Here is a 25468-nt window from a genome sequence, read left to right as displayed (position 1 = left end):
TTCACAGTTTTTCTTACTGGTTCTTTTCTTGTTTTCTAGATGGTCATTGCCCAAAAAGAGGAAATTGAACAACAGAAAGCCATTCTTCAAAAGACCTTCCTCACCGAGAAGGAGCTGCTGTTGAAAAGAGAGAGGGAGGTGGAAGATGAGAAGAAGCAGCTGGAAAAACAGTTCAAGGATGAAGTAAGCAGGGCCAAAGCGCTCAAAGAGGAGCAAGAACGTCAACAAAAGCTGATGGAGGATGAGAGGAACAAGCTACAGGCAATCATGGATGATGCCTTGAGGAAGCAGAAGGAAGCGGAGGCAGAGATGAAGAAGAAGCAGAAGGAAATGGAGGTGCTTGAAAAGAAAAGGAATGAACAAGAGAAGCTGTTGGGAGATGAGAACAAGAAGCTGAGAGAAAAACTCAACAATCTCGAGGTAGCGTCCAAAGAAAGTGCAACGAAAAGAAAAGAAATTGAGGTCCAGACAGCGAAGGATGCTGGGGAACAGTTAGTCTCTGCCACAGTGTCGGTCACAACTAAGAAAATTTACAATGGCTCTGAAGTTGATGGCGAGAAGAAAGAGTCACCTTGGGCTTTTGATGGAATAAGGGACAAGGTTCCTGCTGAGAGGCTTCACGACATCGGTGTACTGACCAAAAAAGAGTTGGACAAACTGAAGAAGGGTAAAGTCTCAGTGCAAGACCTCTCAAAGACAGACAAGATCCAGTCATGTCTTAAGGGTCAAAGCTGCATCGGTGGCATCTTGACTCCGTCAAAGGAGAAACTGAGTGTCTATCAAGCCATGAAAGACAATAGGATTACACCCAATACAGCCGCAACACTGCTGGAAGCTCAGGCAGCTTCTGGCTACCTCATAGATCCTGTTAAAAACAAACTCCTCTCTGTGGACGAGGCTGTAAAGGAGCAGCTGATTGGCCCCGAACTCCATGACAAAATGCTGTCTGCTGAGCGAGCTGCCACAGGCTTCAAAGACCCTTACACGGGAGACAAAATTTCCCTTTTCGAGGCCACGAAGAAAGGTCTGATTGAGAAGGAGCAGGCAACCAAGTTCCTGGATGTGCAGCTTGCAACTGGTGGAATCATTGACCCCATCAACAGCCATAGAGTCTCGCTACAGACAGCCTACAAGCAGGGGCAGTTTGACGCTGACATGAATAAACAAATGCCGGACAACAAGTTGTTTGTGGAACCCAGCACCCAGGAGTCCCTCACATACAAGCAGCTACTGGACAAATGCACTAAAGATGCAGGGTCAGGCTTGATGATTCTACCCGTGACCGAACAAGCCGCCCAAAGTGAGAGAACTTACACAGATGCTGAGATGAAAGAAGTGTTCAGCAAGTCCAACGTGGACGTGCCCTTTGGCAGGTTCAAAGGAAAGACAGTCACCATTTGGGAAGTGATCAACTCCGAGTATTTTACAGAAGAGCAGCGACGAGAGCTGATCCGCCAGTACAAAACGGGCAAGATTACGGTGGAGAAGATCATCAAAATCGTGATCACCGTTGTGGAGGACAAGGAGAAGAACAATGAAAACGTGTTGAACGGCCTCAGAGCTCCTGTGCCGGCCAGTGAACTTCTGGAGTCGAAGGTTATAAGCAAAGACATATTCAACAAGCTTAGTAATGGCAAAATCACCGTCAAAGAGATCTCAGAGATGGATCCTGTGAAAAAAGCACTCCAAGGAACGCCAAGCATAGCTGGACTGTTTAACGAACCAACCAAGGAGAAAATGCCTTTCTATCAAGCCATGAAGAAAGAGCTTCTCTCACCCGAGACAGCCATTAATCTTCTCGAGGCTCAAGCGGCGACTGGCTTCATAATCGATCCTGTCAAAAATGAGCGGGTGCCTGTCGACGAAGCCGTCAAGTCGGGCTTGGTGGGCCCAGAACTTCACGAGCGACTGCTATCTGCCGAACGAGCGGTCAGTGGCTACAAAGATCCTTACTCTGGCAAGAAGGTGTCTCTGTTTGAAGCCACGAATAAAGGTCTCATCAAGAGAGACCATGCCATCCGTTTGTTAGAAGCACAACTCTCCACAGGGGGAATTATTGACCCAGTTAAAAGCTATCGCGTCCCACACGAGGTTGCCTGCAAACGTGGCTATTTGGACGAGGAAACCAGCAAGAACTTGGGCAAGACTGTTGACGACACCAAGGTCTTCCACGATCCCAACACACAGGAATATGCCACTTATGCGCAGTTGATGAAGAAATGCATCTCCGACAATGAAACTGGACTTCCCTTGCTCCCTCTCTCAAAGAAGGCTCCAAAGCCCAAAGAGGATCAACAGATTACAGAGGCCAAAACCAAAGAGGCGTTGAACCAGAGCACCGTTGAGCTGGACTATGGACCTTTCAAAGGCAGAAAGGTCACAATCTGGGAAATCATCACCTCTGAGTACATCACAGAGGAGAAGAGAATTGAGCTGATTCGTCAGTACCGAATGGGCCATGTGACAATCGAAAAGTTAATAAAAGTTGTGATGACCATTGTGGAAGAAAAAGAGACCCAGGAAAAAGAAAAGCTCTGTTTTGAAGGTCTTAGGGAACCAGTTCCTGCTAGCGCATTGATGGATGCCAACATCATCGACAAGGCCACATTCGCTCAGCTCCAACAGGGCGCAAAGGCTCCACAGGAAGTGAGTGAAGACGATAAAGTCAGGAAGTATCTGCAAGGCACAGAGCGCATTGACGCCATCGCAATGGAAGGAACAAACGAAAAGCTGAGCATATATCAAGCTATGAAAAATAACATTCTGCAGCCGACCACTGGCCTCGCATTGCTTGAAGCCCAAGCTGGAACTGGTTTCATAACGGACCCTGTCAAAAACATGAAATATTCAGTGGATGATGCCGTCAAGGCTGGAGCTGTTGGCCCAGAACTTCATGAGAAACTTCTCTCTGCTGAAAAAGCAGTGACGGGATACAAGGATCCATACACAGGCAATAAGATTTCTCTGTTCCAAGCCCTGAAAAAAGAGCTGGTGCTGCGGGAGCATGCTATTCCTCTCCTGGAGGCTCAGCTGAACACAGGAGGCATCATTGATCCCGTCGGTAGCCACCGTGTTCCCACTGATGTCGCTGTTCAGCGTGGCTATTTAAGTAAACAAATGGCCAAGTCTTTAAATGAACCTTCCGGTGATGTCCAGTGCTTCACCAATCCCAATACCAAAGAAAGTGTCACATACAAGCAGCTTCTGGAGAAATGTGTCAAAGACCCCAACTCTGGTTTGTGCTACCTACCACTGTCCCAAGCTGAAGTGGCTACTAAGGCTGAGAAGTCCTATGAATACACCGAGGAGCAAGCCCAGGCAGATCTGGCCAGCACGAAAATTGAGATCCCGCACAAGAGCTTTGAAGGCAAGAGCATGACCATCTGGGAGATCATGAACTCAAACATGCTTCCCGAGGAGGAGAGACGCCGCCTCATGGAGCAGTATCGCTTGGGGACAATCACAAAGGACAGAATGCTCATCATCATCATTGAAATCATTGAGCAAAGGGAGGCCGAAAAGGCTGAGCAGGGCATGTCGTGTGACATCATCAGAAGGAGAATTACAATTGAGGAGCTTTACAGCGCTCGAATTATTGACTTGCAGACTTACAACCTCTTGAAACAAGAAAAAATGACCATCAGTGAGATCATGGCAATGCCATCGGTCAAACAGTACCTATTTGGAACTGGGAGCATTGCTGGTATTATGTCGGACACGCCAAGCAAGATCAGCATCTATCAAGCCATGAAAAATGGGAAGATTAAGCCTGAAGTTGCTCTGACACTCCTTGAGGCCCAAGCAGCAACTGGCTTTATCATCGATCCGGTGAAAGATGAACTTCTCACAGTGGATGAAGCTGTGCGCAAGGGGCTCGTGGGGCCTGAACTTCATGACAAACTTCTGTCTGCTGAAAGAGCTGTGACAGGCTACAAAGATCCATACACTGGAAAAGTGATTTCTCTCTTCCAGGCAATGAAGAAAGAGCTGGTTCCTGAGGATTATGCTTTGAGGCTTCTGGAAGCCCAGAATGCCACCGGGGGGTTAATGGATCCCGAATACTACTTCCGCCTGCCCGCAGACGTTGCCATGCAGCGCGGGTACATCAACAAAGAGACACTGGACAGAATATCTGAGCCCACCGTCGATGTGCAAAGTTATACCGACCCTACGACAGACGAGAACCTGTCCTACGCTCAGCTGCTGAAAAGATGTCGGCTGGACAAAGAGAGTGGGCTGAAGCTGCTGTCTCTAGCGGACAGGAGACTTCTCTTCAAGGGTCTCAGGAAGCAAATCACCGTGGATGAGCTGCTTCGTTCTCAGATTATTGACCAAAAGATGTACAATGAACTCACTCAGGGCACCCTCAGCGTGGAGGAGGTCAGCAGAGACCTGAAGAAGTACCTCGAAGGCGTCAGCTGCATTGCCGGTGTCTTTGTGGAATCCACCAAAGACTGCTTGTCCATCTACCAAGCCATGAAGAAGAACATGATCAGACCAGGAACTGCCTTTGAGCTTCTTGAGGCCCAGGCTGCGACAGGGTACGTGATCGACCCCATCAAAAATCTCAAACTGAATGTCAACGAAGCTGTTAAGATGGGTGTCGTGGGTCCAGAGTTTAAAGACAAACTGCTATCAGCTGAGCGAGCGGTCACAGGCTATAGGGATCCTTATTCTGGCAAGATCATCTCCTTGTTCCAGGCCATGAAGAAGGACTTGATCTTGAAAGACCATGGCATCCGCCTGCTAGAGGCTCAGATTGCCACAGGTGGAATCATTGACCCCCAGGAGAGTCATCGCTTGCCAGTGGAAGCAGCATACGAACGTGGCCTCTTTGATGAAGAGATGAACCAAATCCTCACTGACCCATCTGACGACACTAAGGGCTTCTTTGACCCCAACACAGAGGAAAACCTCACTTATCTGCAGCTCATGGAGAGATGCATGACGGACCCTCAAACGGGGCTTGCTCTCCTGTTGCTGAAAGAAAAGAAGCGGGAAAGGAAGACTTCCTCCAAGTCATCTGTTCGCAAACGCAGAGTTGTTATCGTCGATCCGGAGACAGGGAAAGAGATGTCTGTCTACGAGGCCTACCAGAAAGGACTCATTGACCACCAGACCTACTTGGAGCTCGCAGAGCAGGAGTGCGAATGGGAGGAAATAACCAGCACCTCGTCCGATGGAGTTGTAAAATCCAAAATCATCGATAGGAGGTCTGGACGACAGTATGACATCGACGACGCCATCTCAAGCGGCCTGATTGAGAAGTCGGCTCTGGACCAGTACCGCTCTGGAAATCTATCTATCACTGAGTTTGCAGACATGCTATCTGGAAATTCCAGCGGTGTTAGATCACGTTCATCCTCCTTTGGATCCACTTCCTCTTACACCTCGAGTCCGATGCCTTCCATAAAAACACCACCTGTCGCATGGAATGACCCCACTGAGGAAAGCGGCCCCGTAGCCGGAATATTGGACACGGAAACGCTAGAAAAGGTATCTGTCACAGAGGCCATTCACCGAAACCTCGTGGACAACATAACCGGTCAGAGGCTGCTGGAAGCTCAGGCCTGCACCGGAGGAATCATCGACCCAAACACTGGTGAAAAATTCCCTGTCACAGATGCGGTGAACAAAGGGCTTGTGGACAAGATCATGGTGGACCGCATCAGCCTTGCGCAGAAGGCTTGCAGTGGATTTGAGGACCCTCGAACTAAAACCAAAATGTCAGCGGCTCAGGCCCTCAAGAAAGGCTGGTTGTACTACGAGGCCGGCCAGCGGTTCCTGGAAGTCCAATATCTGACTGGTGGTTTAATTGAACCAGACGTCAGCAGCAGAGTCTCACTGGACGACGCCTTGAAGAAGGGCACCTTGGATGCTCGCACTGCACAGAAGCTCCGCGACGTCAACACGCACTCCAAATACCTCACATGCCCCAAAACCAAACTCAAAATCTCCTACAAGGATGCGCTGGACAGAAGCATGATTGAGGAGGGCACGGGCCTCAGGCTTCTGGAGGCATCCTCCCAGTCCAGTAAAGGCCTCTACAGCCCCTACAGCATCAGCGGCTCAGGCTCGGCTTCCGGCTCGCGCTCAGGCTCTAGAACCGGTTCCAGGTCAGGCTCCAGAAGAGGAAGCTTTGACGCAACTGGGTCCAGTTTCACCACCACCACCTTCTCCTCCTCCTCCTCATCGTATAGTTCGCCGAGTTATGGCCGCCGATATTGAGGATCGACAAAGCCACGAGATGCCTAAATGTCAGTGGACTCAAGACTACCATGATTCTGCTCTGCATGTGGTTGTTACAAGAATTTAGATATTTAATTTTGTACAACATAGACTTTTTTTTTGTTTGTTTTTGTTTATCTATATACATTCAACTGTGTATATTTGATTGTATCGTTTAATCACTGTTACAGACAAGAAATTAGCTTTGAGTGTAACACGACAACCGAAAGAACATATTCTTAGAACATATTTCTCCAGCAATAAATATATTGAAAGCTAAAGGCCACATTGCAGAGCAGAATTAGGAGTCTCGGCACGATTGCTGACATGAAGAATGTCTCAACGCTAAGCTTCAAGATCTTTGTCCTCGGTTGTGGTGCTGCACGCCTACTAAACTACAGCTTGGACCCCATTCCCGACGTCTCTCATAAAATCTGGACTTAACAGCTCAATGGGAACCAGCAAAGAGCACATTCCCATGCACTGGAAGACCATCAACACATCAATCGGACTTTCTAGACTCTTGACACCAAAGTAACCCAAGTAGTCGCTGCTTCCCAGGAATCAATCCCACCCCCACACCCCGACTAGTACGTGAGGACACAATATATAGCAATGTCTTGCCCCCTTGTCCTGTTCTCTTTTTGACATACCGTACACCGTGTCTTCCAGAAACCTTCACCTCGACTTTCACCGTAGCCGGAATTTATGCAAAAATCACTCTTGCGACTAACCCTGAGCTCACGCGATGTTAGAAACCCTTAAAGTGCCTGCAAACAAAAAACACACAAACACGTTAAGACGTTGAGGGCGGCTGCTGCGTATTCTATAAAGATGGTGCTGTGGTTTGGACGCTTGCATGACTGAACGAGCAGTATGCGGTCAGGTTTATCTCACAATCCACATTAAATGATCATGAATGTTAATATTGACATGACTGTATGTACTGTATACGCGCCACTGCTGGAAGCCATTAACAGATTCTATTTACTTCTTGAGCTTCTTTTTTTTTTTTTTGCCACCAGCCTCAGTGTTTGTATTTTTTGATGTTAAAGCTCCTTTGTAAAGCAAAGCCTAATTATCTAGCCTATATCCTTTTATTTTCCTACACACTATATTTCTCAGTTGCATGATTTACTAACATTTAAAAAAACAAATATGAATCGGGCTGTATCCTTTAAATCATTTGTTGTATTATTATGACGATGATGATGATGCACCAAAGGGGTTTGAAGGATTATATTTTAATCTGTGGTGTATTTATAATAAAAAACGCTGAAAATGAATTGAGTTGTAACGCCCTCGCAATGTAAATAAACAAGGCCATGAAACACTCTGTGACCATTTCACTGAAAACCTAACATGATGTATGTAAAAAAAGGTTTTTGGAGCCCCTTTCACATTGACTTCTTGATGGTTAAAAATCAGGATTTTGTCATTGTGGTTTTGCAGATTCAGATAACATGCATCACGTCATCAGCAACCAGTCTCTGGGACAGGTTTCTTCCAAAAGGAGGAGTCATCAGTAATGTCGCACTGGTCACTGCTCTGGCGGAATACTGATAATCCTACAACGTTGTAAGGTGGACAATTTGTGATTCGACTTCAACCAGTCCCTTGCACACAAACCGATACTGTGACTATGTCATGAACCAGCACATTTGCAAGTCAACCATTCTGCATTGGTACCAAACTAACAGAACTGGAACTGGCTGAGTGTGAAAGGGGCTTAAAAACTTTGGATCTGTTTTGTGTCTAGGAAGACTTAAGGTTGACCTTCATTTTCCAGTTTGAATCGTAATTACAAGCATCAAATGACATTTGTAGATCTTGACAGGTTTCTAGCAGAGGTGTCCAATTCTGGTCCAGAAAGTAAAAAAAAACTTACCTGTTTGGCTTTAGCCGTGGTGCTTCTACTCAACCGGCAGGTTCATGAGATCTGAGTGGAAGCACCTGTGCAGGGTATTTACTTTCTAGGCCTAGATTTAACACCTGGTTTCTACATTTGAAGACCCCCAGACTGTGACATCAGTGCCTGAGACAGTAAGTGACTCTTGATTTTAATACAAGGGGAGAACGAGAATTGATAGTACTGTATGAATGGGGCATAAAAACCTTTAGATCTTAGGAAGTGATTTTGTGAGTTCCTCCAATAAATTGGGGAACAAAAGAATTATAACAGCAAAAAGTAGGCCATTTGATTGACGTGGATCTCGATCCAAATTGTGATTGCTGGTCCCTGACGTCTGTACTCTAACAAGTGCTTTTCTAGATGAACAGTCTGTCAATCTTTATGTCAACTAATGGGAACAAAACCGATGACCCATTTGTAATTAGACATCGGTGTCTCGGACAGTACAAGTGCTTTCAACTCGAGGTGTTAAACTTCACACTCTGGTGGTGGGCCCTCGCACGCAGATTTCACCTAGCTCTTATGTCGAAAGCTGAAAAATTTGCAGTTTTACTCCAACCCACCATCCTGCATCGAAGCCCGAGATAAAGCCGTGGTGAAAGGAGCTTCAAGATCTTGACTCTGGTGAGTATCAAAGAAGTTTCTCTTAATTTTCCAATGAATAACACATGAATCATAACGGCAAGGACCGCACGTGTCAAATCCAGGTCCATAAAGTAAAAACCCTGCCAGTTTGTCTTTTAGCTACAGATGCTAGCACCTGTGGCTAACGCCAAACTGTGGCAGGTCCAGAAAGTAAGAACCCTGCCAGTTTGTCTTTTCGCTACAGATGCTAGCACCTGTGGCTAACGCCAAACTGTGGAAGGTCCAGAAAGTAAGAACCCTGCCAGTTTGTCTTTTAGCTACAGATGCTAGCACCTGTGGCTAACGCCAAACTGTGGCAGGTCCAGAAAGTAAGAACCCTGCCAGTTTGTCTTTTAGCTACAGATGCTAGCACCTGTGGCTAACGCCAAACTGTGGCAGGTCCAGAAAGTAAGAACCCTGCCAGTTTGTCTTTTAGCTACAGATGCTAGCACCTGTGGCTAACGCCAAACTGTGGCAGGTCCAGAAAGTAAGAACCCTGCCAGTTTGTCTTTTAGCTACAGATGCTAGCACCTGTGGCTAACGCCAAACTGTGGCAGGTCCAGAAAGTAAAATCTCTGCCAGTTTGTCTTTTAGCGACGGATGCTAGCACCTGTGGCTAAAGAGAAACTCTGGCAAGGATTTTACTTTATAGACCGGGATTTGACACCTCTGACATATAGGTATCGATCCAAATTGCGATAGTTTGGCCTTGGCAGAGGTCTGTTCATTCCTAAGTGCCACGCTCGTTGTACTGACGGTGCTTGTGTGGAAAAACGAATGCTTCTCGAAGCCAAATACAACGCACAACAAATCTGTTTCTCTTAATCGTGTTTAACGTTTGTCCCTTTTCAGTTGAGATAAACAACTCTGTCAGGTAGGCCCTTTTTGTCCCCCCTCTTAAACTTGGTGCGCCTGTGGTTGCACATGGATTATAAAAACTTGCCTGGCACTGTTGTGGCGGGATGGCATGCACTTTAGGCTACTTCACCTGTTGCGGTGGAATGTGTTGGCGAGCGGTCGTCCTTGCACGCCTCCAGGCATTCAATGTTGTGTATCCGAGGGCCTGTTGAATGTTTGGATAAGTAACGTTTGGGTAAGCCTTTGCGGTTTCTTGCGGTTTTTCATGTACTAACAAAAGCAGGATTAGGCTCCAGAAAAGTCTTTAAACGCGCACTTTTGGCAAGCCGTCACATGCAGAAGATTTGCGGCAAAACGACAGCTGGCGTTACGCAGACTTGTGAACTAGGTGTGGTGCCGACAATGGGAACGCCGCTGCGAGCATTCCTAGCCGGGGAAGGTTGGGAGTGGGGTGGATTCCTTTAGGGCAGGGGTCAGCGACTTGCAATATCGTCGGCGTCCAAAAATAATGGCCTTTTAAAAATAAAAATAAAAACATTAAAAACTGAACCAAATACTGATTTTTTTATATGGCCTAATATCCTATTAATACAGTAATTTAGTTTCCGGGTTATAATTGAATGATCTGTTGAACTAAGTATGTAGCCAATTTTAGCAGAAGTGGCCAATATTCTGAGCAGATGTGCAAAATGAGCACATTTTATTTATTTATTTTTGTGTGTGTGTGTTAAAATAGAAAAATAGACTTAGGCCATTATCTTAAGAGGGTGACGATATTCAAAGACCCATTTTGGCTATCTACCACAGAAAGGGGTGGGGGGGCACCAGGACCCACAGAAGCATCAATAACATAAGAAAAACAGAACAAATCAAATATTTTAAGTGAGTATACATGTTTGGTTGTTTTTAATACAAGTAAATAAATTTAACATCAATAAATCAATAAGAAGTAGGCGAGTGAATAAATAAATGGACAAATAAAAAGAATAAACATCAGATTCATAACACAAAATACAGCACACATGCTATGAGTTGGTTTTGTTGGAATGAGGACACTTCACCTTGGCAGCTTTTTTTTTTTCCCACGGAACACTTTTGCAACCGACATGTTTTATGTGGAAAGCAATTAGTCAACACACCTACATTGCGAAGGCGAAAAAGCCCACAGGCAAAAAAAACCCCATCTGTCTGTTTACCTTTAAATGTTACTATTGTAGATTTGTGGTAAGCCTTTGTTTTTTTTTTGTGTTATTACAAATATGTTGGATGTGATTTCAGTCCATGCTTTGTTTGGACCTGTTCCCAGTTAAACCAGTGACCAAAAAAAAAAAAAAAAAAGTGCCCGTAGATACTACTCCTTCTCGTTTGTAGCAACATGATGACTTCATCCTCAATTAAAAATCTTAAACGTTTGTTAGTCGACGCGACAACTGCATTGATTGAATGGGATGACGTCTTTCTGGAAGGAACGGAAACACTTTTGGGCCTGAGGGGAGGCTGACAACACCCCCGTTTCCCCACCTTTTTCATGGGAAGTGTATCTCCAATGTTTAGCAGTCTTTTTTTTTTTTTTTTGAATTTTTTTGGGGGGGGTTAAACCCCACACTCCCAGGGCATTTCATTGGGCATTTTAATTATTTGCGGATTGTTGCTATTTGCGGCCAGCCAGTCCCCTGCAAATAGCGAGGATCGATTGTATAGATGTTGTTTGGTTAGCTGGTAAAATCACAAAAAGTTAACCATTCTAACAAACTTGGTAGAGCGGCCAAGGAAAAACTAGGTTAACTTTATGCCATTAGATTTGTATTTATATATTATTATTTATATATTACAAGACATTGTTGTCAAATAACAAAATAATCAAAAAAATGAAAACTAACTAAAAATACATCTTATGTTAATCAAACTATCTTAGATATATCATAGATGAGTGTTTGACACACACACACACAAAAATACTAAAACTAATAAAAACTAAACTAAAATGAAACATTTCTGGAAAAAAAACAAAAAAGGTTTGAAAAACAGAACAAACTGTATTAAGAAAAAGTCATAACACAATAAAAAGCAACAATAATAAAAAATTCAAAACAAATCGAACTCTGTCACAAAACAAGATTATGCTTTGATTGTGTTTAACAAAAATAAAAATAAAGTGGAGCCATAACCCTCCCTATTTTGTAATTATTGCCACCTACAAACTGTAGTGGTATTGAATTCTCTCCAACGAGTCTGATGGACTACTAACAAACATACTTTTGCACCTCTTCTTATCTCGCCAACTGAAAATTTTGGCCATAAAAATGAGGTCCTCGCATTGTTTGACTCTATCGGATCAATCGAGGTGCTGAAAAAAAAAAAAAAAATGCTGTTTATCTGATCGTAATGTGACACCTGCACTCATCTTCCTTCTCGTTCGTGATGCAATGGAATTTAAGTGTATGTTTACCTGACGACGAGCTGGTAAAAGTCGTTAGCGTCACAACATGCTTCATCGTCTGAGTAATGCCTACGTTTTTGACTCGTCTTTACTCGGAATTGTGCATGCGTGAGACTGCTTTGTGTCATGTGTGTACGTGTTCGTGCGTGTGCGATTACTCATAAGAGATAAGATTTCACATCCCCGCTGTGCTATGCTGTAAAACGATGTTGCCCGACCTTTGAGCCAAGGCACACTGTTTATATTTGAGAAAAAAAAAGTCACGACAATATTAGAATACGGAATTACTTTGACATAATGACAATTTCGTCTCAATTTACTCTATCATTATAATGCTTTTCATGATCCGTACATCACTGGCAAAGATAGATGAGTTTTTGATAGTGAGTAAATAACTAATTAGGTGGGAAAAAAATTACTGAACTTGAAGACAATAATAATAATAATAATAATTTGGTTAATTTTTGGCAGAAAAAAAAAATTAGATAATTGATTTTTTTTTAAGGAAAAGCAATCTATAATATTGAACTAAATACTGAAAAGAATTCAAAATTGTTGCTGCTTTTTTTTTTTTTGCTTCAGTGGATATTGTGCTGCTCGTCTTGATGTACACACATTGGCCACTTGGGGGCAGTATGACAGACATATGTGGAGGAGGTCACTCAGTAAGCTGCAGTAAAATTCGTCTTTTTTTTTTTTTTTTTTTTTCTCTCCAGAGGATAAAGAATATATGCCTCTATGGGGGATGTTCTCCGACCAGCTGTCCTGGAAGAAAATGTCATTTTCACTTGGATGCAGTGTTCTTTCATTCTTTTAATATTCTGCCACGATTCGTTGATATTCAGTGCATATTTAAAGGACAAATTTATAATTGATCTGAGTGCAAACTCTGAAACAATGTGTCTAGTAAAGTATGTTTGGTGAGATGTTTTGTCACCCCAGTGAATAATTTCCAGGTAAGCCCGGCTGCGTTGCTCGTTGTGTGGCAGCACAGTGGTCGGGAATCACTGCAGTGGAAGGAACCGCTGTAAAGTAAATCATCTACCCGACATCTCTAGAGCTGACTATGACACATGAAATGTTGTCTTCCGCTGGCAGTCATTTCAAAGTGCACCTGACGCACAATTCCACATTTTTTCCCCTCAGCTCTTATCGTTGCAGAACACAATGGAGGCGCTCAAAAGGAAGTGGACAAGAATCCGTGGCATCCTGCAGGCTCGGTCTCCTGGTCGAGACGGGCCCGAGGTCCTCCCGGGGAGGGGGAAGTTCCCCAGAAGCGATTTGGGGGAGGCGGGGTTCTTGGCCCGGCGGGACTCGCCTTAAATCTGGCCGCGCCGCAGCACTTCCGAGGAGATCTTGTGAGCACGTCGGGAATGTCTCGCACGGCAGACGACATCGGCTGCTGAGGAAGCTGGACTTTGTGCATTCCACACTGCAACAAGTAAGATCTTTTTCATCCTTTTTTTTTTTTTTCCTGCCTTATCCTGTCCTGTGTTTAACGTCTCAGCTCAGACTGAATGAAAAGTGAAATGAAGTGGAACGTGTTGTTTGACTGGAATCAGCAGTTTTACGGCATATTTTAAGCTTTCTGTTGCTGATAATGAAATGTCAGTATCCTGTTTGGCGAGCCAACACCCTTTCTGATTTACAAAAAAAAAAGAGCGAGAGAGAGAAAGAAAGAACATTCCTCACCCAGTCGCCTTTCACCCACACAAATGTCACTCTTACCTTATTACGGCTCACAAGTTGAGACACTCGCTTGATGACACAAGGTAAGCAGCGCTACAGAAACTATGACATAATACTCCCACTGACTGCTTTTTTTTTTTTTTTTGTCCAGAGCCAATGTAGTAAACGGATTGTCAGGTATTAGCCATCCGCAACTTTTTTTTTTTTTTAGCTGGAAGGCTGTTAACTTTTGATTGACAAACATCCTCGGTGGCTCCCAGACAGATTTTTCGCTCGGCTGCACGACGCTCGTAATTCACAATGACAGGAAGGCAATATGACAATTAGTACTATGGAAAAGGAATCTGCGTAAGTCACAATGAACATGGCTTTAACAGTTTGTTTGTTTTTTTGTTTTTTTTAACAGATCTTGAGTGTATGATGTTTGGCATTAAGAGCGGAGGGAAGTATTAAAGTTTATTGATACTCTATCGATCACTACTCAAAAGTATTCATACTCGTATCTATCTGAAAAAAGTGTTATTGAATCTCCCTAATATGTGAAAGTAAATGTAAAAGTCATTGTTTCTGTTTGGGATTTTCCATCGTTGTGCTCACCTGATTTAACAGTCAAAGTAAAATGTAAAAGTACATTTTGAACCACATTTTCTACTTAAGTAAAAATATCAATTAAAAATGCAATTGGGAAAAAAATTACTTAACCTTCGTCTAATCACATTTTCTATAAATCTACGATTGGTGGAGTGGAGATTTTACTCATTTTTCATTTTTCCAGCTCTGGAAATGTCATCAAAAGTCTACAGTTAACAATGCCATCAAAGTACTTTTACCAGAGTATTCTATAATCTTTTCACTTTTCAGGTGGTAAACTGCGATGATGGCAATGACAGCTGTTATTATGCAATAATTAAATGAATAATCAAAGTAGTTTCCTCATACAAATGCCAAACAAGAACCACATTCTACACTTTACGTGAATGCTCATGCATATTGGTTTTAGGTGTATTTTTTTATTTTTTTTAGATTATTATTATCTGTTACAAGTTTATTGAAGTTGAATTTTATTGGGGCCATACGGAAGTGTAACAGTTGTAAAAGATTTATTACCGTCTGATGTGAAAGTGACATCTCAATTGCGGACATTCGTGTTTGATGGGAGCAAATTTGCATAACGCCAGCACTCAAAACGTTGATAAAAGTGTGTGTGTGTGCGTGTGTGTGTGTGTGTGTGTGTGTGTTTGTGTGCGTGCGTGCGTGCACACTGCATTGGGCACCTGCAAGCTGTTGTTGCGCAAACACGACTCGCTTGTGTTTTGTGTGCAGACTTGCGGCCAGTCGGGCCTGTAGGTTCTCATTGTGATGATGTCACCAAGCGGCACCCAGGCGAGGGAAATTCACACCTTGGGTCCAAGCGGGATGATGATGAAAAAGTGAAACGCGCTATTTTTACATTTTGCGACGCTTTGTCAAAAAAGTTTTGAGTACTGGATTGGCAACTTGACATGCAAAGTTTACATTAAAATGTACTTTGTGAGCTCTTAATTGTGTCTTCAACATACTTGGCATTGTGTTGAACCGTGGCGTATTGTGATGAGGGTCACGCACGGCTTCATGTGAAAATGATTAACTGCAGTTGATGTTTGAGTGATGAAACGAAGGCCTTATCTCCGCAGGGGCAGCGATTGAGCCATAAAACTTAGCTGGAATTTTGGATTTTGGAAGGTCACGTCAGAGTCGAGGCTGCCAACACTCAAAACGAAACTCAACTAATTGGGTATGTCTTTTTTTTTTTTTTCTTCTTCTTCTTCTTCTTCTTTTCAAAATATACACTATAAGCTGCAATTTTGCAGATAGTGAACAATTTATTTATTTTTATTTTGGCTGGCAACCAGTTCAGGGTGTACCCCGCCTACTGTCCGAAGCCGGCTGGGATAGGCTCCAACATCCCTGCGACCCTTGTGAGTAATAAGCGGTTAAGAAAATGGATGGATGGACATTCTTATTTTATTGCAATCCCCTAGCTAAAGATTTATTGTCAAACTATGCATAATACACATAGCCACACATGTAGACAGATCATTTAAATATAGCCACAGGCATATCATCTTTATCCTCTGCAAAGCACAACTAATACTGCTGTGACCATCTCCATGTACAGTATGTCTGTATTATACTGCCCCCAGGTGGCCATGACACACACAACAGAAGGAGCAGCACAATGTTGATTGAATGGAAGCAAAATGTGTCAAAAATGCTTAATTGCTAAATATGTGTGGACTGTACTGTAAATTCCAATGCAGTACTGAGGCGAATGTCTTTCAGTTTTATTAATGCTGTAATGGCACTAAATTATTAAACGTCAATCAGTTAAGTACAGACCTCCACCAATGCTGAACTCAAAAAAACTATTATAATATATTTGATTTTAATGCAGTATCATACAGATCTGTACAAATACATGTCAAGATATGAATACTCCCACGTAATAAAGTTACTGACACATGCCTATCAAATGTTATTTTCCAAATAAAAGGCAAGTCCAACCCAGGGTGCACGTTAAATATTTTACTGTACAGTGTACAATTGCGGCGAAACCAGAATTCTTAGCGAAATGTTCTGTAGTTTATCTAACAGAAACAAACACAGCCGTAAAGTCATAATTACAGTACATAGCTGTGTACACTTCTAGGCCCTGAATATAAACCAATCAAATGGAAAACAGGAAATACTTGTGAATTGTGATAATTGAGCATAAAGCAAGGACCCCTTGTAATCTTTAATTCTGTGCCCCACCCATAACGGGTCCGTGAGCACTTTTGGCTCCCAACCCATCCGTTGAGAATCACTTTGTCAGACAATTCATTGTATCTGATGTTTCCTTTCACAGCTACACTCGGTCAAGATGGAGCCCGCTGATCCAAAGGAGAAGAAGCAAAATGGCCACACAAACACCCATGGCCCTGTGGCAGGTGTCTACCTGGAGAAGTCCAAGCAGAAGATCAGCATATACGAAGCCATGAAGAAACGTCTACTTAAACCTGGAACCGCGCTGGCCCTGTTGGAAGCGCAGGCTGCCACAGTAGGCATCGTAGACCCTGTGATGAACAAAGTATTTCCAGTCACGGAGGCCGTCAAGGAGGAACTCATTGGACCTGAGCTGAGGGAGAAGCTCCTCTCTGCGGAGAAGGCCGTCACTGGTTACATGGACCCTTACACTAATCAAACCATCTCGGTGTTCCAAGCCATGAGAAAAGATTTAGTGCCCAGAGATTACGGCTTGAGACTACTTCAAGCACAACTCGCCACGCATGGTCTGTTTGATCCCATTGAGAAGACAAATGTTCCAGTTGAGTCGGCCATCCAGAAAGGCTACTACGAAAAAGGTCTGTTGGATGACCAGATGTCAGAGTTAAAGGTGTTCTACGATCCTAGCACACAACAGACCATCAACTATCAATCGCTGCTGGTGAAGTGTATTGTGGATCCTGACACAGGCCTGCTTCTTCTCCCCATCTTCATCACCTTCAAGGGGTTGAGACGAGGAATTTCCTCCGCAGAACTCTTTGAATCCAAGATCATTGACAAAGAAATCTATGATAACCTGCAGAAAGGGAAGACCACAACCCAGCAAGTGATGCTGGATGAGAAAGTGAAGGAATACCTTCAGGGCAAAGGCAGCATCGCAGGCATTGCGATACTCTCATCCAATCAGAGACTAAGCATCTATGAAGCCATGAAGCACCGCATACTGATGCCTGGGACAGCGCTAGTTCTGCTGGAGGCGCAGGCCGCAACCGGATTCATGATTGATCCTGTGGAAAACAAAAAGTTCACTGTGGATGAGGCTGTAAAAAACAAGCTCATTGGCCCGGAATATTGCGCCAAGCTGCGCTCTGCCGAACGAGCTGTGACAGGATACAAAGACCCATACACTGAAGAAACCATTTCCCTCTTTCAAGCACTTTCCAAAGATCTCATCTTGAAGGAACATGGGATCCGCCTACTGGAAGCGCAAATTGCCACAGGGGGAATCATTGACCCTATCCACAGCCACAGACTCCCCACAGAGGTGGCCTTCAAAAGAGGCTATTTTGACCAAGAAATGAAAGCCATACTTGAGGATTCAGGAGATGACACAAAGGGATTCTTTGACCCAAACACTGAGCAGAATCTAACCTATCTTCAGTTGATAGAAAGGTGTGTCACAGATCCTGCCACTGGGCTCTGCCTGCTCCCTCTTTGGGACAAATCCAATGAAATGAACTTCACCTTCATTGACTACCAAACTAAGATGGCCTTCAAACAGAAGAAGGTGAAAGTGACATGTGGGAAGTACGCGGGAATGACTGTATCTCTCTGGGAGCTGCTTATGTCAGAATACTTAGATAAAGAGCAGAGGAAAGACATTATACGGAAATACCGGGAGAGCAGGCTTACTATCGAGATGATTGTAACAACAGTTCTAGAAATCATTGAGACGTCTGTCAAAACCACCAAGGTCATCTTTGAAGGCATCAGAGAAACGGTCACAGCCAAACAACTAGTTGAGGCTGACATCATCAGTGAGGAGGTCCTAGATGATCTAAAGAAAGGGAAGAAGTCTGTTAAGGAAGTGATTGAAGATCAAAACCTACATGTGTATCTCCAAGGGAAAGACAGCATTGCAGGTGTTCTTCTGCCTGACTCCCAGATCCTGACCATTTACCAAGCTAGACAGAAAGGCAAACTGATGCCAGGAACAGCTCTGGTTTTACTCGAGGCACAGGCGGCAACAGGATTCATCATTGATCCTATTGGAAACAGAAAGTTTTCTGTGGATGATGCCGTCAAAGCCAAGATTGTTGGACCTGATTTATGCCAAAAGCTGCGCTCTGCAGAGAAGGCGGTGACAGGTTACAAAGACCCGTACTACGGGACCACAATCTCTCTGTTCCAAGCCATGCAAAAAGATCTCATCCTAAAGGATCACGGTATTCGACTCCTAGAGGCACAAATTGCCACTGGCGGTATCATCGACCCAGTTAACAGCCATCGCATTCCCGTCCATGTGGCCTACAAGTGTGGGTATTTCAATGAGGAGATGAATGAAATCCTGAGTGACCCCAGTGATGACACTAAAGGGTTTTTTGACCCCAACACACACGAGAACCTAACCTACTTGCAGCTCATGGCCAGATGTGTCACAGATCCCAGTACGGGACTCTGTCTCCTGCCACTCAAAGGCAAAAGTCACAAAGTGAACATAGATGACGCCATGAAGGAACTGTTCAGAAGAACAGTCGTTTCTGTACGGTATGGCCGCTTCAAGGGCAAGCACGCCACTCTTTGGGACCTCATCAATTCAGAGTATCTGTCAGAGGAAAAACGACAGGAGTTCTTTAAACGCTTCAAGTCAAGGAGACTCACAATTGAGGAAATCATTGAGTCGATTTTAGTCATCATTGAGAGTAAGGAGATTAAACAGCAAGCAGACCTGAGCTTCCGAGCCCTCAGAGGAGAAGTTTCCATCGTGGATCTTTTGGAGCTTGAAATAGTGGATGAAAAAACGTTCAGCAACTTGATTGATGGAACTTTGAAGAGCACTGATCTATTGCTAATGGACAGTGTGAGAGCCTATCTACAAGGGAAGAGCTGCGTCGCTGGTGTGATACTGCAGCCCTCCAATCAGAAGCTGAGCATCTATGAAGCACAGAAAACTGGCATCCTGACACCAGGCACAGCGCTTTGCCTCCTAGAAGCACAGGCAGCCACAGGGTTCATTGTCGATCCACTGGCAAACAAAAAGCTCACTGTGAAACAAGCGCTACAGGAAATGTTAATTGGTCCTCAGATGTATGAAAAGATTCTGTCTGCAGAGAGGGCCGTCACTGGTTACACCGATCCTTACACGGGCCAAAAGATCTCTCTTTTCCAAGCCTTGAAAAAGGATCTCATTGTGAAGGAGCACGGCATTCGTTTACTTGAGGCCCAAATTGCGACAGGTGGTATCATTGATCCCTTGAAGTGTCTTCACTTACCTCTTAATGTTGCCTACAGGAAAGGATATTTTGATGAAGAACTGAATCAAATTCTGTTGGACCCAAGTGATGACACAAAAGGGTTTTTTGACCCTAACACCAAAGAAAATCTGACATACATGGAAATGTTGGGGAGGTGTGTAAAAGATAAAGAAACAGGACTGTTCCTCTTACCAATGACTAGCACACCAAAAACCTCAAAAACAACTGTAAGCCTCTACACTGATAGTGAAATACAGAAAGTGTTTGAAGAGACAGTGGTGAGCATAACATTAGGATGCTACGCAGGAAAATCAATTTCTCTCTGGGACTTGATCCACTCTGGCTACTTCACTGAAGAACAGCGAAATGAACTGCTGGAAAAATTCCGAACAAGGAAGGTCACTACACACACTATCATCACCATATTAGTATCTATCATTGAAAAACTGGAGAAAAGTAAAGCGCCCAAAATGATAATGGGCCTGAGAAAGCTTGTCTCAGTCAAACAATTGCTCGACTGTGGCATTATCGACATTGACACATTCAACCAGGTGATAGAAGACAAAGTGACTTTGGCAGAAGTCACCAGACGTGAGCACGTGCAACGATATCTCAATGGATCGAGGAGCATTGCTGGGATTAAAGTGTATCCATCACAAACAGTTCTGAGCATATATGGTGCAAAAACAGAAGGTATATTGACAGATGGCATTGCACATTTACTGCTCGAAGCACAGGCTTCTACAGGATGGATCATTGACCCTCTCACAAACAAGTTCTACAGGGTTGACGAGGCCACAAAAGAGGAAGTCATTGGGCCAGATGTATGTGAGCAGCTTCTGTTGGCCGAGCGAGCCGTTACTGGCTATAAAGACCCCTACACCGACACAACAATATCACTTTTTGAGGCTATGAATGAGCAGCTGATTGAAAGAAGTGATGCCATTCGTCTTCTACAGGCACAAATAGCAACGGGTGGAATTGTAGACCCAAACATGAGTCTCAGGCTGCCTGTTAATGTTGCAGTCAAAAGAGGACTTCTGGATGACCAACTAAAAATCATTCTGCTGAACCCCCCTGAAAATTCAAAGGGATATTTTGACCCCAACACGAAGGAAAAACTCTCCTACCTCGAGTTGATGGAGAGATGTGAAATAGATCCTAAAACAGGACTACTTCTTATACCACTGCAGGAGGATAGATCAAATGTTTTTCACACAAAGGAACAAATAGAGCTTGAATTTAAAAATAAAACAGTTGCCATGAATGTGGGTAAATTCCAAAGCAAAGATGTGAGCTTGTGGGAATTGTTGCTGTCTGAATACATATCACAGAAGAAGAGGGAGCAGCTCATACAACAATACCAGACCGGCACCATAACAGTTGAAGGGTTAATTGAAATACTCACAGTCATCATTGCAGAGGTGTCTTCCAAAGAAAGAAAGTTCAAAGGACTGAGGAAGCAGGTCTCAGCAAGTCAGCTCTTTGAGTCAAAGATCATCTCAAAGGAGCTTTTCACGCAGATCATACAAGGGGAAGTGACTGTCGACCATGTGAACAAAATGGAATCCGTCCAAAAGTATCTTGGTTCGACAAACTGCATAGCCGGTGTCAGAGTTGAGTCTACAAAGGAGATTATGAGCATCTATGAAGCAAAGTCCAGAGGCTTGCTGACTCCTGGGACATCTCTTGTACTTCTAGAAGCTCAAGCTGCCACTGGCTTTGTCATCGACCCGGTCAACGACAAAAAACTTTCAGTGGCTGAAGCTGTAGCTCAGAAAGTAGTTGGCAGAGAGTACAAAAAGAAGCTGCTCTCAGCAGAACGAGCTGTCACAGGATACACTGACCCCTACACTGGTGAAACCATTTCTTTATTCCAAGCCCTGATTAAGGATCTCATAGTCAAGGATCATGGAATTCGTCTTCTTGAGGCTCAAATTGCCACAGGAGGCATCATAGACCCAGTATACAGTCACAGAGTTCCTGTGCAGGTGGCTTACCAGAGAGGTTACTTTGATGAAGAAATGAATCAAATTCTGTCTGACCCAGATGATGACACCAAGGGCTTTTTTGATCCTAACACACATGAGAACCTCACTTATCTCCAACTTATAGAGAGGTGTGTCACTGATCCAAACACAGGTCTTAACTTATTGCCCATTGTGAAGAAAGGAGAGTTCTACTTCTTTGTTGACGAGGCCACAAAGCTTATAATGAAATCAACAACTACCACCAGAGCAGGTGGGAAGTATCATGGAACCACAGTGTCACTGTGGGATCTGCTCTACTCCAGATATGTCACTGAGGAGAAGAGGAGGGAGCTTGTACAACAGTTCAAGTGTGGTGCTATCACGATCGAACGCTTTTTGGAGATCATCTTGATAATTCAACAGCACACCACCACTACAACCACATCATCAGTCATCTCATGTCAAGTACCAAAAACAAACGTTGACACCAGCACCACAAAGACCACCATCACCACCACGGTCAGCGAGACTGGAAGCTTTCATGGTATTAGGAAGGATGTCAGTGCTACGGAGTTGCTTGAATCCAAAATCATCAATGAAGACCTCTTCAAAGATCTCAACACAGGAACAATCACAGTAAAGGAAGTAAGTGAAATGGACTCTGTCCGTCGGTATCTAGAAGGGACCAACTGTATAGCGGGTGTGTACTTACAGTCCACCAGGGAGACCCTGAGCATCTATGAAGCCAAGTCCAGAGGCCTGCTTACTCCTGGAACTTCTCTTGTGCTCCTAGAGGCTCAAGCTGCTACTGGCTTTGTCATCGACCCAGTCAACAACAAGAAACTTTCGGTAGATGAAGCTGTGGCTCAGAGAGTTGTTGGCAATGAGTGGCAAAAGAAACTGATGTCAGCAGAACGAGCTGTCACAGGATACAGAGACCCTTACACAGAAAAAACAATATCTCTGTTCCAGGCCCTGAAGAAGGACTTGATCGTCAAAGATCATGGAATTCGTCTCCTGGAAGCTCAAATTGCCACAGGAGGCATCATTGACCCAGTATACAGCCACAGAGTTCCTGTGCAGGTGGCTTACCAAAGAGGCTACTTTGACGAGGAAATGAACCAGATTCTGTCCGACCCAGATGATGATACCAAAGGTTTTTTTGATCCCAACACACAAGAGAACCTCACCTATCTCCAGCTGGTCGAGAGATGCATCACAGATCCCATTACTGGACTTAGCCTGTTGGTTATTGTGAAGAAAGGGGAGTTCTACTTCTTTGTTGACGAGGCCACAAAACTTATTCTGAAATCTACAACTACCACTAGTGCAGGTGGGAAGTATCATGGAACCACAGTGTCACTGTGGGATCTGCTCTACTCCAGATATGTCACTGAGGAGAAGAGGAGGGAGCTTGTACAACAGTTCAAGTGTGGTGCTATCACGATCAAACGCTTTTTGGAGATCATCTTGATGATAATTCAACAGCACACCACCACTACAACCACATCATCAGTCATCTCATGTCAAGTACCAAAAACAAACGTTGACACCAGCACCACAAAGACCACCATCACCACCACGGTCAGCGAGACTGGAAGCTTTCATGGTATTAGGAAGGATGTCAGTGCTACGGAGTTGCTTGAATCCAAAATCATCAATGAAGACCTCTTCAAAGATCTCAACACAGGAACAATCACAGTAAAGGAAGTAAGTGAAATGGACTCTGTCCGTCGGTATCTAGAAGGGACCAACTGTATAGCGGGTGTGTACTTACAGTCCACCAGGGAGACCCTGAGCATCTATGAAGCCAAGTCCAGAGGCCTGCTTACTCCTGGAACTTCTCTTGTGCTCCTAGAGGCTCAAGCTGCTACTGGCTTTGTCATCGACCCAGTCAACAACAAGAAACTTTCGGTAGATGAAGCTGTGGCTCAGAGAGTTGTTGGCAATGAGTGGCAAAAGAAACTGCTGTCAGCAGAACGAGCTGTCACAGGATACAGAGACCCTTACACCGAAAAAACAATATCTCTGTTCCAGGCCCTGAAGAAGGACTTGATCGTCAAAGATCATGGAATTCGTCTCCTGGAAGCTCAAATTGCCACAGGAGGCATCATTGACCCAGTATACAGCCACAGAGTTCCTGTGCAGGTGGCTTACCAAAGAGGCTACTTTGACGAGGAAATGAACCAGATTCTGTCCGACCCAGATGATGATACCAAAGGTTTTTTTGATCCCAACACACAAGAGAACCTCACCTATCTCCAGCTGGTCGAGAGATGCATCACAGATCCCATTACTGGACTTAGCCTGTTGGTTATTGTGAAGAAAGGGGAGTTCTACTTCTTTGTTGACGAGGCCACAAAACTTATTCTGAAATCTACAACTACCACTAGTGCAGGTGGGAAGTATCATGGAACCACAGTGTCACTGTGGGATCTGCTCTACTCCAGATATGTCACTGAGGAGAAGAGGAGGGAGCTTGTACAACAGTTCAAGTGTGGTGCTATCACGATCGAACGCTTTTTGGAGATCATCTTGATGATAATTCAACAGCACACCACCACTACAACCACATCATCAGTCATCTCATGTCAAGTACCAAAAACAAACGTTGACACCAGCACCACAAAGACCACCATCATCACCACCACGATCAGCGAGACTGGAAGCTTTCATGGTCTTAGAAAAGACGTCAGTGCTACAGAGTTGCTTGAATCCAAAATAATCAATGAAGACCTCTACAAAGAACTTAGGGCAGGAACAGTCACAGTTAAGAAAGTGAGTGAAATGGACTCTGTCCGCAGGTATCTAGAAGGGACCAACTGTATAGCGGGTGTGTACTTGCAGTCCACCAGGGAGACCCTGAGCATCTATGAAGCCAAGTCCAGAGGCCTGCTTACTCCTGGAACTTCTCTTGTGCTCCTAGAGGCCCAAGCTGCAACTGGCTTTGTCATCGACCCAGTCAACAACAAGAAACTTTCGGTAGATGAAGCTGTGGCTCAGAGAGTTGTTGGCAATGAGTGGCAAAAGAAACTCCTGTCAGCAGAACGAGCTGTCACAGGATACAGAGACCCTTACACCGAAAAAACAATATCTCTGTTCCAGGCCCTGAAGAAGGACTTGATCGTCAAAGATCATGGAATTCGTCTCCTGGAAGCTCAAATTGCCACAGGAGGCATCATTGACCCAGTATACAGCCACAGAGTTCCTGTGCAGGTGGCTTACCAAAGAGGCTACTTTGACGAGGAAATGAACCAGATTCTGTCTGACTCTGATGATGACACTAAAGGTTTTTTTGATCCCAACACACAAGAGAACCTCACCTATCTCCAGCTGCTCAAGAGGTGCATCACAGATCCCATCACTGGACTAAGTTTACTCCCCTTGATCAAAAAGTGAAGAATCTTTTCATTGATTTGTGCTTTGTTATAAAGCTTAATTAGCATTAGATGAGCACTATTTTTTTCACTCAAGAACATTTAATCTTAGTTTCATACAGATATGCCAGGAAATTGTTGCGCTCGGTCTACTGAAATAAATACATGAATTTTTAATATTAAGTTTAAGATCATGGTCATATAACCTAGATTTTCTGTACTATTATGAAAAATGTTACCTAATAAACGTGAAGGTAAACGCTGTTTGTTTTATTTCAGTATGAACTGGCTTTCTGAAGCTCTTATTTGCTCAGTGAACAGGTTTTCCTACCTATATTTAAGTATTTAGAGTACATGTCAAAGGTGAACAT

The 25468-nt window shown here is 44.1% G+C and overlaps 2 protein-coding genes across 15 annotated transcripts in view; both read left to right on the top strand.

Annotated features, from left to right (window-relative positions):
• The window catches only part of pleca (plectin a), a 67125-nt gene extending 59563 nt beyond the window's left edge, over positions 1-7562 (top strand). For all 13 annotated transcript variants that reach the window (XM_077506784.1, XM_077506792.1, XM_077506785.1 and 10 more), the window contains one exon: positions 40-7562. In XM_077506784.1, coding sequence (XP_077362910.1) covers positions 40-6228 — 6189 coding nt within the window. In that variant the 3' untranslated portion in view covers positions 6229-7562. The remainder of the gene's footprint in view (positions 1-39) is intronic.
• Positions 7563-13300: 5738 nt separating this feature from the next.
• On the top strand, positions 13301-25356 carry eppk1 (epiplakin 1). 2 transcript variants are annotated; one of them, XM_077506796.1, is made up of 4 exons: positions 13301-13503; positions 15425-15525; positions 15644-15709; positions 16639-25356. In XM_077506796.1, exon 4 carries the CDS (start codon positions 16654-16656, stop codon positions 25117-25119), a length of 8466 nt encoding a protein of 2821 aa, XP_077362922.1. In that variant the 5' UTR covers positions 13301-13503; positions 15425-15525; positions 15644-15709; positions 16639-16653; the 3' UTR covers positions 25120-25356. The 2 variants fall into 2 exon arrangements, with proteins under 2 accessions (XP_077362922.1, XP_077362923.1); XM_077506797.1 differs by lacking the exon at positions 15644-15709.
• Positions 25357-25468: the final 112 nt, after the last annotated feature.

This window comes from Festucalex cinctus, chromosome 19 (genome assembly GCF_051991245.1).
Source record: "Festucalex cinctus isolate MCC-2025b chromosome 19, RoL_Fcin_1.0, whole genome shotgun sequence".
In the NCBI taxonomy this organism is placed as follows: domain Eukaryota; kingdom Metazoa; phylum Chordata; class Actinopteri; order Syngnathiformes; family Syngnathidae; genus Festucalex; species Festucalex cinctus.
Note: the sequence above shows the minus strand (reverse complement) of the source record. Positions and strands in the feature narration are given on the sequence as shown.